Source organism: Sebastes fasciatus, chromosome 19, assembly GCF_043250625.1.
Source record: "Sebastes fasciatus isolate fSebFas1 chromosome 19, fSebFas1.pri, whole genome shotgun sequence".
Taxonomy (NCBI): Eukaryota; Metazoa; Chordata; class Actinopteri; order Perciformes; family Sebastidae; genus Sebastes; species Sebastes fasciatus.
The window spans coordinates 2013483-2026953 of NC_133813.1; the positions used below are offsets into that span (position 1 = coordinate 2013483).

The 13471-nt window shown below is 35.3% G+C and overlaps 1 protein-coding gene across 8 annotated transcripts in view; it reads right to left on the bottom strand.

Annotated features, from left to right (window-relative positions):
• The window catches only part of slc4a5b (solute carrier family 4 member 5b), a 69626-nt gene that overhangs the window by 4453 nt on the left and 51702 nt on the right, over window positions 1-13471 (bottom strand). For 5 of the 8 annotated variants that reach the window (XR_012591706.1, XR_012591704.1, XR_012591705.1 and 2 more), the window contains 8 exons: window positions 12842-12955; window positions 12472-12585; window positions 11112-11273; window positions 9499-9677; window positions 8972-9044; window positions 8793-8861; window positions 7950-8123; window positions 1155-1319 (listed from right to left, as the gene is read on the bottom strand). Coding sequence is in view for 2 of the 8 variants with exons in the window: in XM_074618417.1 (XP_074474518.1) it covers window positions 1155-1319; window positions 7950-8123; window positions 8793-8861; window positions 8972-9044; window positions 9499-9677; window positions 11112-11273; window positions 12472-12585; window positions 12842-12955 (1050 nt within the window). In the remaining 6 variants the exon portion in view is untranslated. Of the gene's footprint in view, window positions 1-684; window positions 960-1154; window positions 1320-7949; window positions 8124-8792; window positions 8862-8971; window positions 9045-9498; window positions 9678-11111; window positions 11274-12471; window positions 12586-12841; window positions 12956-13471 lie in introns of those variants that run through there. The other 3 variants (XM_074618418.1, XR_012591707.1, XR_012591708.1) reach the window with 3 other exon arrangements.

A 13471-nucleotide genomic window follows, 5' to 3' on the forward strand; every position in this document is an offset into this window, starting at 1 on the left:
CCAAAAAATATGAGAAAAATATCTGCAAAATATGTAGAAAATATCCCCAAAAATAGTGGAAAATGTCCCAAAAATATGCAAAAAATGTCTGAAAAATGTCCAAATAATATGTGAATAATGTCTGAAAAATGTCCAAATAATAGGTGAAAAATGTCCAAATAATATGTGAAAAATGTGTGAAAAATGTCCAAATAATATGTGAATAATGTCTGAAAAATGTCCAAATAATAGGTGAAAAATGTCCAAATAATAGGTGAAAAATTTCCAAATAATATGTGAAAAATGTGTGGAAAACGTCCAAATAATATGTGAAAAATGGCTGAAAAATGTCAATATCCCACACACACCATCCTGTTGCCACTAATACTCACTAGAGCACCACATGTGGATTAATCCGCCGCTGAAAATAGTCCCCAACAAATGCATTATTTCCTCCTTTGTTTGATAAAAACTACAGTGAGCAGCTAATTTAGGATGCTACAGAGGCTTTTTAAAATATAAATCTATATATTTGTGACCCCCTTTTTTAAATTATGTTTATTGGTTTTCAGGTTTACAGATAAGATCAATGCAAATAACATTTTTGTGTTTTACGAACAAAAGAGCAAAAATTAATAAATAATTGAAAGAGAATTACAAACAAATAAAAATGCACAAAAAAGGGGGAGCTCACGTTGCTTAAGAATTCAATATGAGAAGATTCACTGACGCAAATGACATATAAGGAGATTTAAAGGTTTCTTTTTTAGGTTTTTATATCATCCTGTAGTCTTTTCATGGGATTTCTGAACAAAAATATAGAATAGCACTAGGCCTTATCCTTCAATCAGAGTCATCAGAGGACATAATGGGCACAGAGATGCTACAACAACTGTAGGAGAGGCAGACAGACACACTAAGAGGAGGATGGACGGACAAAAAGACAGTAGTAAGTGTTGTACAGTGCCTTTTCAGCAACACTGTGGGACAGAGAGGAGAAACATACAGTATTAGTCAGAGAAAACAGACCCAGGAACGACACACCCACAACAGATGGAGTGACACGCAGTAAATAATAGAGACTCACACTCGCCAACTTATGGAGATTACAGTAGCTGAGTGTGTTTGGCAGGCAGATATCTGTGTTTGCTTTTAATTTCATGTTTCCCCCTCACCTCCTCGTCGCTCTCTGGCTCCGCCGCCTTCTTCTCCTTCTTCTTCGTCTTGTCGTCCTCCTTCTTCTTCTTGTCTTTGTCCGGCAGGATGTCGTCCAGCCACGCCAAGTCGTGTTGTGAGAAAATCAGATCCAGCAGCTTCCTCACGACCATCAGACCCAGAATCTACACACAGTGATGGAGGAAGTATTCAGATCCTTTACTTAAGTAAAAGTACTAATACCACACTGTGAAAATACTCCATAAAAGTATATGTCAGTATAATCTAGCATGTCGAAAAAAGTCATACTATAGTATGTCAATTTTTTTTTTTAAAAGTCATAGTATAGCATGTCGAAAATTTTATGTAAAAAAAATGTATGTCAGAAAATTTAATGAAAAAAAGTCTTAGTATAGTATGTCGAAAAATGTATGTAAAAAAACATGTATGTAAAAAATGTATGTAAAAAAGTCATAGGCTGCGTTCCAAAGCTCTTAATTGCATTCCTGTTTCCCTCACTTGCGTCTCATCCTTGCGTCTTAGTCCCTCCCACCAGGGAAGCATGGAGAGACGCAAGGAAACCATGCGAGGAGAGAGGAAACGAGGAAATACGATTTAAGCGACATGGGACGGTCGTTTCCTCTGAAGCGTCACGTGAAGCTACATCCGTTTCTGATGACAGCAGCAGCTGATCACAGCTGGATCAGCTGTCAGTCAACTTTAACAGCTGTTTGTGTCTGAACTGATCTAATACTAATAAAGACAAGTGCAAACTGCAGCCTGTATTTCTACTGAGTCCTGCTTAGAGGCTCAGGAACCATCTCTACTGGATCAATAACTTTACATTATTTATTCATTATTAGCGTCTGTAGTTATTGATATTCTGATTGTGAGTTAATTATTTCATAACCCAGAATATGACTATGGTGTTTTTTGAACACTGGACATTATTTATTAGGCTAAAGGGAAAATGTAAATGATGTAACTCATATCAAACCCGACGCTCAGGAATCATCAGCCTCATGTGACTGAATGAGGATAAATGATGTAAAAGGTGTTTGTTGCTGACAGACAGACTGTCCTTCTCTCTCTGACTTTAATAGTTTCATTAATAAAAGTTAACGGGGGAAATAACAGATCATGAAAAATCATTCTAATAAATGCAGAAAGTTATTTTAAGTCAGTTTGTCAGGTCTTATAAACCCCTCTGACTGTCAGGCTGCTTCACTGACGGTGTGAGAAGCAGAGATACTGCAGGTCCTTCTGCTGCTGCTCAGAGCTTCAATTAACACACATTTGAACTAGATGGTGAATCAGAAGACAACTAAACTATAAAACCTTTGATATGTGATCTGTTTTCACTCCGGTATGAAACTCCAGTGATGTTGAGAGGTAAAGTTATCAGATCAGTCTGATCAGCAGCAGCGTCCAATCAGTGACTGATATCCAATAAGGGGGCGTGTCGGTCGGCAAAAGACTTCCGTGCAGGATACACTGGTGTATCTTCGCTCATAGCTCCTCCGGCAAGCCTCCTCGATCCTCGATCCTCGCTCCTCGATGCACAAATAAGGGCTTTGGGACGGTCTTCAAAATGGCGCACCAGAACTACTTCCGGTTCAAGCGAGGATCGAGGAGCGAGGAAATGAAAATTAAGAGCTTTGGAACGTACCCATAGTATAGTGTGTCAAAATTTCATGAAAAAAAGTCATATTATATTAGGTTGTAATAGTAAGATGTAGTTAACGGCGCAGATGAGAGAGGACGGGCGTCGGTCTGCATGTGCGCTGCAGAGCCGGTTGAGGATCAAAAAAGCACATTATGTGACCAGGCATTATCAATCCACTTTTGTCATGATATCAATGAGCACGCAGCATCGGCCTCAGGTATCCAGCCGGAAAGGTGACGGTCCGCGAGGCAAAGTATCAAGGGAGTAAAGTAAAATACAAAACACAAAGTCAGTTAACGTTAGTCTAACGTAGTTTTGAAATTGTAAAAGCTGACGAAATTAGTGGCGTTAAAACAAATTTGCGTTATCCCGTTAACTTTGACAGCCCTAATTTAAAAATAAATATAAAATAAATGAATGCAGAAATAAATTAATAACTTAAAAAAAAATAATAAAAATAATTACATAAATAAATCAAACGTAAAAATTAAACAGAAGGGCAAATAAATAAATAATGGAATTAATACAAAGATAAGCAAATTAAAACAAATATAAATTCATGTTGTATTCTATCAATTAATTAATGGCTACATTCATTTTTAATATTATTTTTTACTACATATAATATCATATTTATTTATTTATCTATCAAGTCATTTATTTATTTTTCATTTATTTTTTATTTTGGCAGGTTCTGTCCTCCATACCTACAATGGTTTGTATGATATCTTACTAAAAGTCATTCCTCATTTTTCGTGCATTCTCCTACGAATGTCCAGTAACACGCGTCAATTTACACACCTTATATGCATACAGTGTTTTCAAAATAAACTTCCAACTTCACAGGAAACAACTGGGTTAGGTTTAGGCAACAAAAATACTTGGTTAGTTTTAGGAATGGTGGTTTGGGTTAAAATAACTCTGGAAGTGGCGTTACTTAAGTACGGAAGTTACGTGGCAAATAATTCAACGTAATTTCGGACATTTTTTCAGATCTTTTTTTTCAGACTTTTTTTGTCTGACATTTTTTCAGATCTTTTTTGTCAGACTTTTTTTTCGGACATTTTTCAGACTTTTTTTTCGGACATTTTTTCAGATCTTTTTTTTAGATCTTTTTTTCAGACTTTTTTTTCGGACATTTTTTCAGATCTTTTTTTCAGACTTTTTTTTCGGATTTTTGTTTCGGACATTTTCAGACATTTTTTCAGATCTTTTTTTTCAGACTTTTTTGTCCGACATTTGTCAGACTTTTTTGTCGGACATTTTTTCAGATCTTTTTTTTAGATCTTTTTCGGACATTTTTTGTCCGACATTTTTCAGATCTTTTTTTCAGATCTTTTTTTTCAGACTTTTTTTTCAGACATTTTTTCAGATCTTTTTTTTCAGATCTTTTTTTTTCAGACTTTTGTTTTGGACATTTTTCAGACTTTTTTCTCGGACATTTTTTCAGATCTTTTTTTTTCGGACATTTTTCAGATTTTTTTTCTAGATCTTTTTTTTCGGACATTTTTTAAGATCTTTTTTTTCAGATCTTTTTTTTCCAGACTTTTGTTTCGGAAATTTTTCAGACTTTTTTCTCGGACATTTTTTCAGATCTTTTTTTTAGATCTTTTTTTTCAGATCTTTTTTTTCAGACTTTTGTTTCGGACATTTTTTTAGGACTTTTTTCCAGATCTTTTTTTTTCCAGACTTTTTTTTCGAACATTTTTTAAGATCTTTCTTTTTCAGACATTTTTTCAGATCTTTTTTTTAGATCTTTTTTTTCAGATCTTTTTTTTTCAGACTTTTGTTTCGGACATTTTTCAGACTTTTTTCTCGGACATTTTTTTTCAGACTTTTTTTTCGGACATTTTTTCAGATCTTTTTTTCAAATCTTTTTTTCAGACTTTTGTTTCGGACATTTTTCAGACATTTTTTCAGATCTTTTTTTTCAGACTTTTGTTTCGGACATTTTTCAGACTTTTTTCTCGGACATTTTTTCAGATCTTTTTTTTAGATCTTTTTTTCCAGATCTTTTTTTTTCAGACTTTTGTTTCGGACATTTTTCAGACTTTTTTCTCGGACATTTTTTCAGATCTTTTTTTTAGATCTTTTTTTTCAGACTTTTGTTTCGGACATTTTTCAGACTTTTTTCTCGGACATTTTTTCGGACATTTTTCAGACTTTTTTCTCGGACATTTTTTCAGATCTTTTTTTTAGATCTTTTTTTTCAGACTTTTGTTTCGGACATTTTTCAGACTTTTTTCTCAGACATTTTTTCAGATCTTTTTTTTAGATCTTTTTTTTCAGACTTTTGTTTCGGACATTTTTCAGACTTTTTTCTCGGACATTTTTTCAGATCTTTTTTTTAGATCTTTTTTTCCAGATCTTTTTTTTTCAGACTTTTGTTTCGGACATTTTTCAGACTTTTTTCTCGGACATTTTTTCAGATCTTTTTTTTAGATCTTTTTTTTCAGACTTTTGTTTCGGACATTTTTCAGACTTTTTTCTCGGACATTTTTTCGGACATTTTTCAGACTTTTTTCTCGGACATTTTTTCAGATCTTTTTTTTAGATCTTTTTTTCCAGATCTTTTTTTTTCAGACTTTTGTTTCGGACATTTTTCAGACTTTTTTCTCGGACATTTTTTCAGATCTTTTTTTTAGATCTTTTTTTTCAGACTTTTGTTTCGGACATTTTTCAGACTTTTTTCTCGGACATTTTTCTCGGACATTTTTTCAGATCTTTTTTTTCAGACATTTTTTCAGATCTTTTTTTTAGATCTTTTTTTCAGATCTTTTTTTTCAGACTTTTGTTTCGGACATTTTTCAGACTTTTTTCTCGGACATTTTTTCAGATTTTTTTTTAGATCTTTTTTTTCAGATCTTTTTTCTTCAGACTTTTGTTTCGGACATTTTTCAGACTTTTTTCTCGGACATTTTTTCGGACATTTTTCAGACTTTTTTCTCGGACATTTTTTCAGATCTTTTTTTTAGATCTTTTTTTCCAGATCTTTTTTTTTCAGACTTTTGTTTCGGACATTTTTCAGACTTTTTTCTCGGACATTTTTTCAGATCTTTTTTTTAGATCTTTTTTTTCAGACTTTTGTTTCGGACATTTTTCAGACTTTTTTCTCGGACATTTTTTCGGACATTTTTCAGACTTTTTTCTCGGACATTTTTTCAGATCTTTTTTTTCAGACTTTTGTTTCGGACATTTTTCAGACTTTTTTCTCGGACATTTTTTCAGATCTTTTTTTTAGATCTTTTTTTTCAGACTTTTGTTTCGGACATTTTTCAGACTTTTTTCTCGGACATTTTTTCGGACATTTTTCAGACTTTTTTCTCGGACATTTTTTCAGATCTTTTTTTTAGATCTTTTTTTCCAGATCTTTTTTTTTCAGACTTTTGTTTCGGACATTTTTCAGACTTTTTTCTCGGACATTTTTTCAGATCTTTTTTTTAGATCTTTTTTTTCAGACTTTTGTTTCGGACATTTTTCAGACTTTTTTCTCGGACATTTTTCTCGGACATTTTTTCAGATCTTTTTTTTCAGACATTTTTTCAGATCTTTTTTTTAGATCTTTTTTTCAGATCTTTTTTTTCAGACTTTTGTTTCGGACATTTTTCAGACTTTTTTCTCGGACATTTTTTCAGATTTTTTTTTAGATCTTTTTTTTCAGATCTTTTTTCTTCAGACTTTTGTTTCGGACATTTTTCAGACTTTTTTCTCGGACATTTTTTCAGATCTTTTTTTTCCGGACATTTTTTGTCCGACATTTTTCAGATTTTTTTTTCAGACCTTTTTTTCGGACATTTTTTCAGAACTTTTTTTCCAGACTTTTTTTTCGGACATTTTTTTCAGACTTTTTTTCTAGATCTTTTTTTTCGGACATTTTTTAAGATCTTTTTTTTCATATCTTTTTTTTTCAGACTTTTGTTTCGGACTTTTTTTGGACATTTTTTCAGATCTTTTTTTTAGATCTTCTTTTTCGGACATTTTTTTCAGACATTTTTTCAGATCTCTTTTTTAGATCTTTTTTTCAGACTTTTTTTTCAGACTTTTTTTCAGATCTCTTTTTTTTAGATCTTTTTTTCAGACTTTTTTTTAGATCTTTTTTTTAGATCTTTTCTGTCCGACATTTTTCAGATTTTTTATCAGACCTTTTTTGAAAGTCTGGTGTTTTTTGACCCACCCTTCCACCCCGACCTCCTACCAACGTGCCGTTTGACACTCTTTATATTTCCTTAACTTTTCGTAGGTAACAGTGTGCGAACAGCGTGAATGACTTAAAGGTCACATATTATGCAAAATGCACTTTTCCATGTCTTTTAAACATCAATATCTGTCCCCAGTGTGTCTACAGGCCACCATAGTATCATAAAAGACCATCCTCTCTCTTTTTCTCCTCCTCCGTTTGTCCGGAAATGGGTGCAGAAATAAAAATTCGCTTTTTTCCTAGTCTTCTGACGTCATTAGGCAGAAATGCAAGCCATATATGGCTTTCCTGTTTCCAGTGAAACAGAACAGCACCCCCCTCACCCCATACCCCGGCTTGGTAACCCCGCCCACGGAGTAGCCGGCTCAGCAAGCTGCGTCCGCCATTGTTATTTCGACTGTTTACTAGTAAACATGCTGAAAGGAAAACCCGCTTGTTCTGTTGTTGGCTGCAATACTCCACACAAAAGCTTGCACCATGTACCCACTTCGGATCCTCTGAAGACCCAGTGGATGGACTTTATTTTCGCTGGTGCTGTGCCCAGGTTTATAAACTTTATTCTAGCTGCTATCTCTCCACTCGTCTCTCAGAGAGAGAAAGAGAGAGAGAGAGAGCTTCTCCGGGAGGGAGGGGGAGGGTGACGCTGTGTTGTTGAGGAAGTTTGATTGACAGAAAACGCTGACCAATCAGAGCAGAGTGGGAGGAGACAGGCTGTGAATCAGTGGTTTTCAGACAGAGGCTGAATTAGGCTCTGAGGCAGGCAGACTCAGGCTGCAGTATGAGAAGAATAAAGGGTTTTTTGAACATTGCAGCATGTAAACATGTTCTAGTGCAACATTAAAATACATCTATGAACCTGGAAATGAGCATAATATGAGACCTTTAAACATATCTGATGTGCTGATAAATACTACAAACAGAAGGACACAAGATCCACAGTAACACACTCACCATTACTGGGAAGATGATGGCCAGGAAGGTGGACTTCAGGATCCAGAGGACAGCCAGACAGATGATCTGGACGAGGGTGAAGAGATGGACTCGTCTCAGAGGAACGTGACGCAGGAAGGAGAAGTCTGGCTGGTGTTTGGGCGGCATCAGATACAGCTTGATACGCTCCCAGAACTGGAACAGAAGGACACAGAACATGTTCTCCGGTGTCTTAGGTATGTTTTTGTATTCATATTATTTTGTTTTCTCTATTTATCTGTAATATTTCTGTCCTTATGCTGCTGCAACAATTGAATTTATTTGCTGGGGATGAATATCGAATCTTATAATAATCTCTGAGACGTGAGTGGAAAATTTACAAGAAAAAAAATTACAAATGTACGAAAAAAAAAAATCTGAAGAAATAGTTTTGTTTTTTTTTGTTGTCAAAGAACCACATCACATACAGGGTTGGATCAACCTCATCACACCACAGTCGTGCCATGTATTATGCCTGCAGTGGATGACCTCATCAGAATATACTTTGCAATCGGATTTAACAATAAGGAAATACTTCTGATTTTAGCCCAGAATCACCAGATTATCATCAACATCCAGATTTTGAAAAGAACTTACCGTGAAACTGGGCGTATTCAGTAGAAAAAAAGTTTTTTTCTTGTACATTTGAGTTTTTTCTTGCAAATTTACCACTTTAATTTCAGAGAATAGTCCAGTTTTTTTTTTATTTACAGTGGTCCTAATACGCCGTCCTAGATCTGTACATGTGAAAGTGGACAAAAAAAACACACTTCCCATGGAGTACATAAGTAAAACATGGATATATGAATATCATCTTCGATCTACCTGGATGCCGCTCAGTGAGGCCACTCCCATGTAAAGGAACACTCCGTACAGGACGGGCATGGGGATGTACTGAATGAAACAGAACAGAAAATACAACATTATAAGATACAGTAAGTGTAAAGAGAAATCAATAAAGAAACATCACATAATCCCCCGTGTTCATACATCTACTAACTTACCTGGAGAATAGGAGCGAGGAAAATGGAGAGTCCGGTGAGAACGAACACCAGAATACCCGTCAACCTCTGCTCCCTACAAATACAGAATCATACAAACAATCACACCGTTAAATGCCTTTGACTATGATACTCTACCTAAATACCTTGACACCGATACTGAAACAATACCACGGCAACTCTCTAAAACATCAGGAAAAGTAATGGAGTAATAGATGACAGAACGTGGAACTTAAAATGATTTTTTAATTATTAATTACAAATGTTAAAATGTATTAATTAAAAAAATAATATGCAGTAATCTGATGTCCCCTATACTTGAGTTTATGGGATTTCTTTGATTTAATATTTGCATTTTTGATAATTCACACATATTTACATTTCATGTGTATTCTTATTTTTATTTATCTTATAACTTATCTATGTTTATATATATTATTATTATAAAAAATGTTTATATATATTATTATTATAGTATAGTATCGGTATACGGTGCAACACTACGACGTACAGCGTCAGGAGAGTCTTACCGGACTCCGAGGAACTGTGGCTGCTCTCCCGGCGCGCTGGACTCGCTCTCCATCTTCAGAGAGTCGATGTGTGCGATGGAGATGACGGTCGCTGCTACGTACCACGGCAGACCCATGAAGGAACACGCAGCCATCAGCACACCCACCCAGAACAGGTCCAAGTGGTAGCCACAACCTTTCTGTAATCACATTACAAGAGGTCAAACTGCAGCAACACTTGTACTAAAAAGATCAACGTTATTGTGTTTCAGCTTCAGTGGCTTCCATCAGTCATCATCAAACAGACATTTAAACAGAGCAGGTAGGAAGCAGGAAACATGACAGACATCCAATCATATACATCCACACACAAATCAGCCAATGGCAGACCTACAAAGGTGGGCTGGGTATGTGGTCATGTGACTTCAGGCCAATCGTTGTCCCAAAGAGGGCTTAACCCAAAATGTATGGAGGACGGAACCTACCGAAATCTAAAATAAATAAATAAATGACTCTGTAAATAAATAAATATATAAATAAGGGAATTAATACAAAGATGAATAAATAAATAAAACAGAAATATCAATTTATGTCACATTTTATCAATTAATAAATAGCTACATTTATTTTTAATATTATTTTTACTACATTTAATGACATTTATTTATTGAGTCATTTATTTATTTATTTTTTATTTTGGCAGGTTCCATCCTCCATAGTTCTTAGACTTGTTTTATTTATATTGTATGATGAAATGAGTTTGTATCATGGAGAACGTAGTACATGTATGGATGAAACGAGTAAATAAATAAAAAGTAACAGGAAAAAAAATAACAATTATGGAAATGTTATAATTTCCACGATTAAAGTCATAAAGTTACGAGAAAAAACTAAAATAGTGTTTTTAGTGTATTTATTTATTTATTCATATGTTTTTGATTTTGGCAGGTTATGTCCTCCATAAAAATGTGCCTATTTAATGTGGCAAACTTTAAAAACCCTTTAATTTAAAATAAAATGTAAATAGAAAGAGCAGGAAGAACAAAATACATTAAAAACAAATCATAAGAAATGCATAATAAAAAATCATCATAAGAGCACCATTACTAAACCACATAAGTGAGAGACATAAAGAACTAGGGATGCACCTAAATGTGAAATTCGGAGCCGATACCGATGTTTAAATTAACAATTTGGCTTTTAGCCGATACCGATGTTTTTCTTTATTTTGTTTTTGCTGATATTTATTCATCTTTTGTGCTGGGAAACAAAGACCTCTTTATTAAAAAAAATAACTGAGCTGTTTTAAAGTGTTTGAATGAGCACAAATTCAATCATACACATTTATGAAACAACCTTTATTCTTAACTCTGATGGTTTTCTGTTGAATAATTGACCAATTTAGCTCACATTTATTAAGATATACATCAGAGATACTTAACTTTACATATGGAATAGTCTTATTTAATTCTGACATTCAAATGTGACGTTATATTTACTGAAAACACAGAAGATAAACCTTCCGGTAAATCACGTCTGATCTTATTTTGATATCTGCTTTTTGTTGAATTTAAAATGTATTTCCTGTAAAGTGAAACAGGATTGTGTTGATGACGTCGGGTTTCTTTATTTACCTTCAGTTTGTTTTCTTTGCGGTTGACGATGACGGCGCTGATCTGCTGGTCCATGAAGATGAGGATGGTGACCAGGAGAGCGGGAACGAAGCTGGCCACGTACCACCACCAGGGGTTCTTACCAAACGGCATCACCAACCAGCCGCGGTCAGGACGCGTGGGCTGATATCATAATAATAATAATGACATATAAATATATAGTAGAGGTGACTGATCACATCCATCTCAAATAACCAAATGCTTTACATCTATATGATTCAACTAAAACATACTAGCAGTGGCAGGAGAGGTTTTCAGATCCAAATACAACAATGTCAAAATACTAAAAGTCCTCTATTCAATATCTTAAGTAAAAGTACAGAAGTATTATCAGCTAAATGAACTTAAAGTATCAAAGTATAAGAACTCGTTCTGCCCTCTAACTGATAAATTAAGAACCTCAAACTCAAGTACAGTCCTAGAGTAAATGTACTTCCCACTACTGCTAGCAAATTTGCGTTACCGCGTTAACATTGACAGCCCTAATTATAAAAATAAATGAAAAATAAATAAATGCAGAAATAAATTAATAAATAATAAGTACATGCAAAAATAAATAAATACATTTAAAAAAAACAATAAAAATAAATACATAAATAAATCAAACGGAAAATTAAACAGAAGAGCAAATAAATAAATAATGGAATTAATACAAAGATAAGCAAATTAAAACAACTATCAATTCATGTTATATTCTATCAATTAATTAATGGCTAGATTTATTTTTAGTATTATTTTTAACTACATATAATGACATATTTATTTATTTATCTATCAAGTCATTTATTTATTTTTCATTTATTTTTTATTTTGGCAGGTTCTGTCCTCCATACCTACAATGGTTTGTATGATATCTTACTAAAAGTCATTCCTCATTTTTCGTGCATTCTCCTACGAATGTCCAGCAACACGCATCGATTTACGCTCCTTATATGCATACAGTGTTTTCAAAATAAACTTCCGTCTTCACAGGAAACAACTGGGTTAGGTTTAGGAACGGGGGTTTGGGTTAAAATAACTCTGGAAGTGGCGTTACTTAAGTACGGAAGTTACATGGCAAATAACAACTAAACTAAACTAACATTACAACTAAAAGTCCTCTATTCAATATCTTAAGTAAAAGTACAGAAGTATTATCAGCTAAATGACCTTAAAGTATCAAAGTATAAGAACTCGTTCTGCCCTCTAACTGATAAATTAAGAACCTCAAACTCAAGTACAGTCCTTGAGTACATGTACTTCCCACCGCTGCTAGCATGCACACAGGAGAAACAGATGCACATTATAAATCAACACATGATTAGGTGAGAAATCAAAATACCTTGAACTCAGTTGGAACGATTAGTTTGGGTGTGTCTAACCCCATCAACATATCCAGACCCACAAAGGACATGATTGACATGAAGATGGAAAAATCACTGATAAGCTTCCTCAGCTGAGACAGAAGGAGGACGAGTGTAGTACAACAGCGAGGAGGGGAGACGTACGAGTAAAAAGGACAAGGTGCGTACAGGAGGAAATGAAGACAAGAGAAAAGAGAAGTTATACTCTGGACAAGAATCATTTCATTGATAAATCAAAAGACTGATTAGAAATGCATAAAAACGACGTCCTCGGGGGACGAGAAGCATCCAAGCAGGGACATGAAAAAGTTTGGGGACGGTGAAAGACGTATTTAGGGAGGAGTGGACCTTGATCTCAGTGGGGACGTGCAGTTTGGGGGTGTCCAGCCCCATCAGGTTATCCAGTCCACAGAAGACCAGGATGGAAATGATGATGGAGAAATCACTGATCAGGGAGCGGAACTGGACATTCAGGGAGAGCAGAGGACAACATGGGAGAGGACGTTCAGGGAGAGCAGAGGACAACATGGGAGAGGACGTTCAGGGAGAGCAGAGGACAACATGGGAGAGGACGTTCAGGGAGAGCAGAGGACAACATGGGAAAGGACGTTCAGGGAGAGCAGAGGACAACATGGGAGAGGACGTTCAGGGAGAGCAGAGGACAACATGGGAGAGGACGTTCAGGGAGAGCAGAGGACAACATGGGAGAGGACGTTCAGGGAGAGCAGAGGACAACATGGGAGAGGACATTCAGGGAGAGCAGAGGACAACATGGGAGAGGACGTTCAGGGAGAGCAGAGGACAACATGGGAGAGGACGTTCAGGGAGAGCAGAGGACAACATGGGAGAGGACGTTCAGGGAGAGCAGAGGACAACATGGGAAAGGACGTTCAGGGAGAGCAGAGGACAACATGGGAGAGGACGTCCAGGGAGAGCAGAGGACAACATGGGAGAGGACGTTCAGGGAGAGCAGAGGAC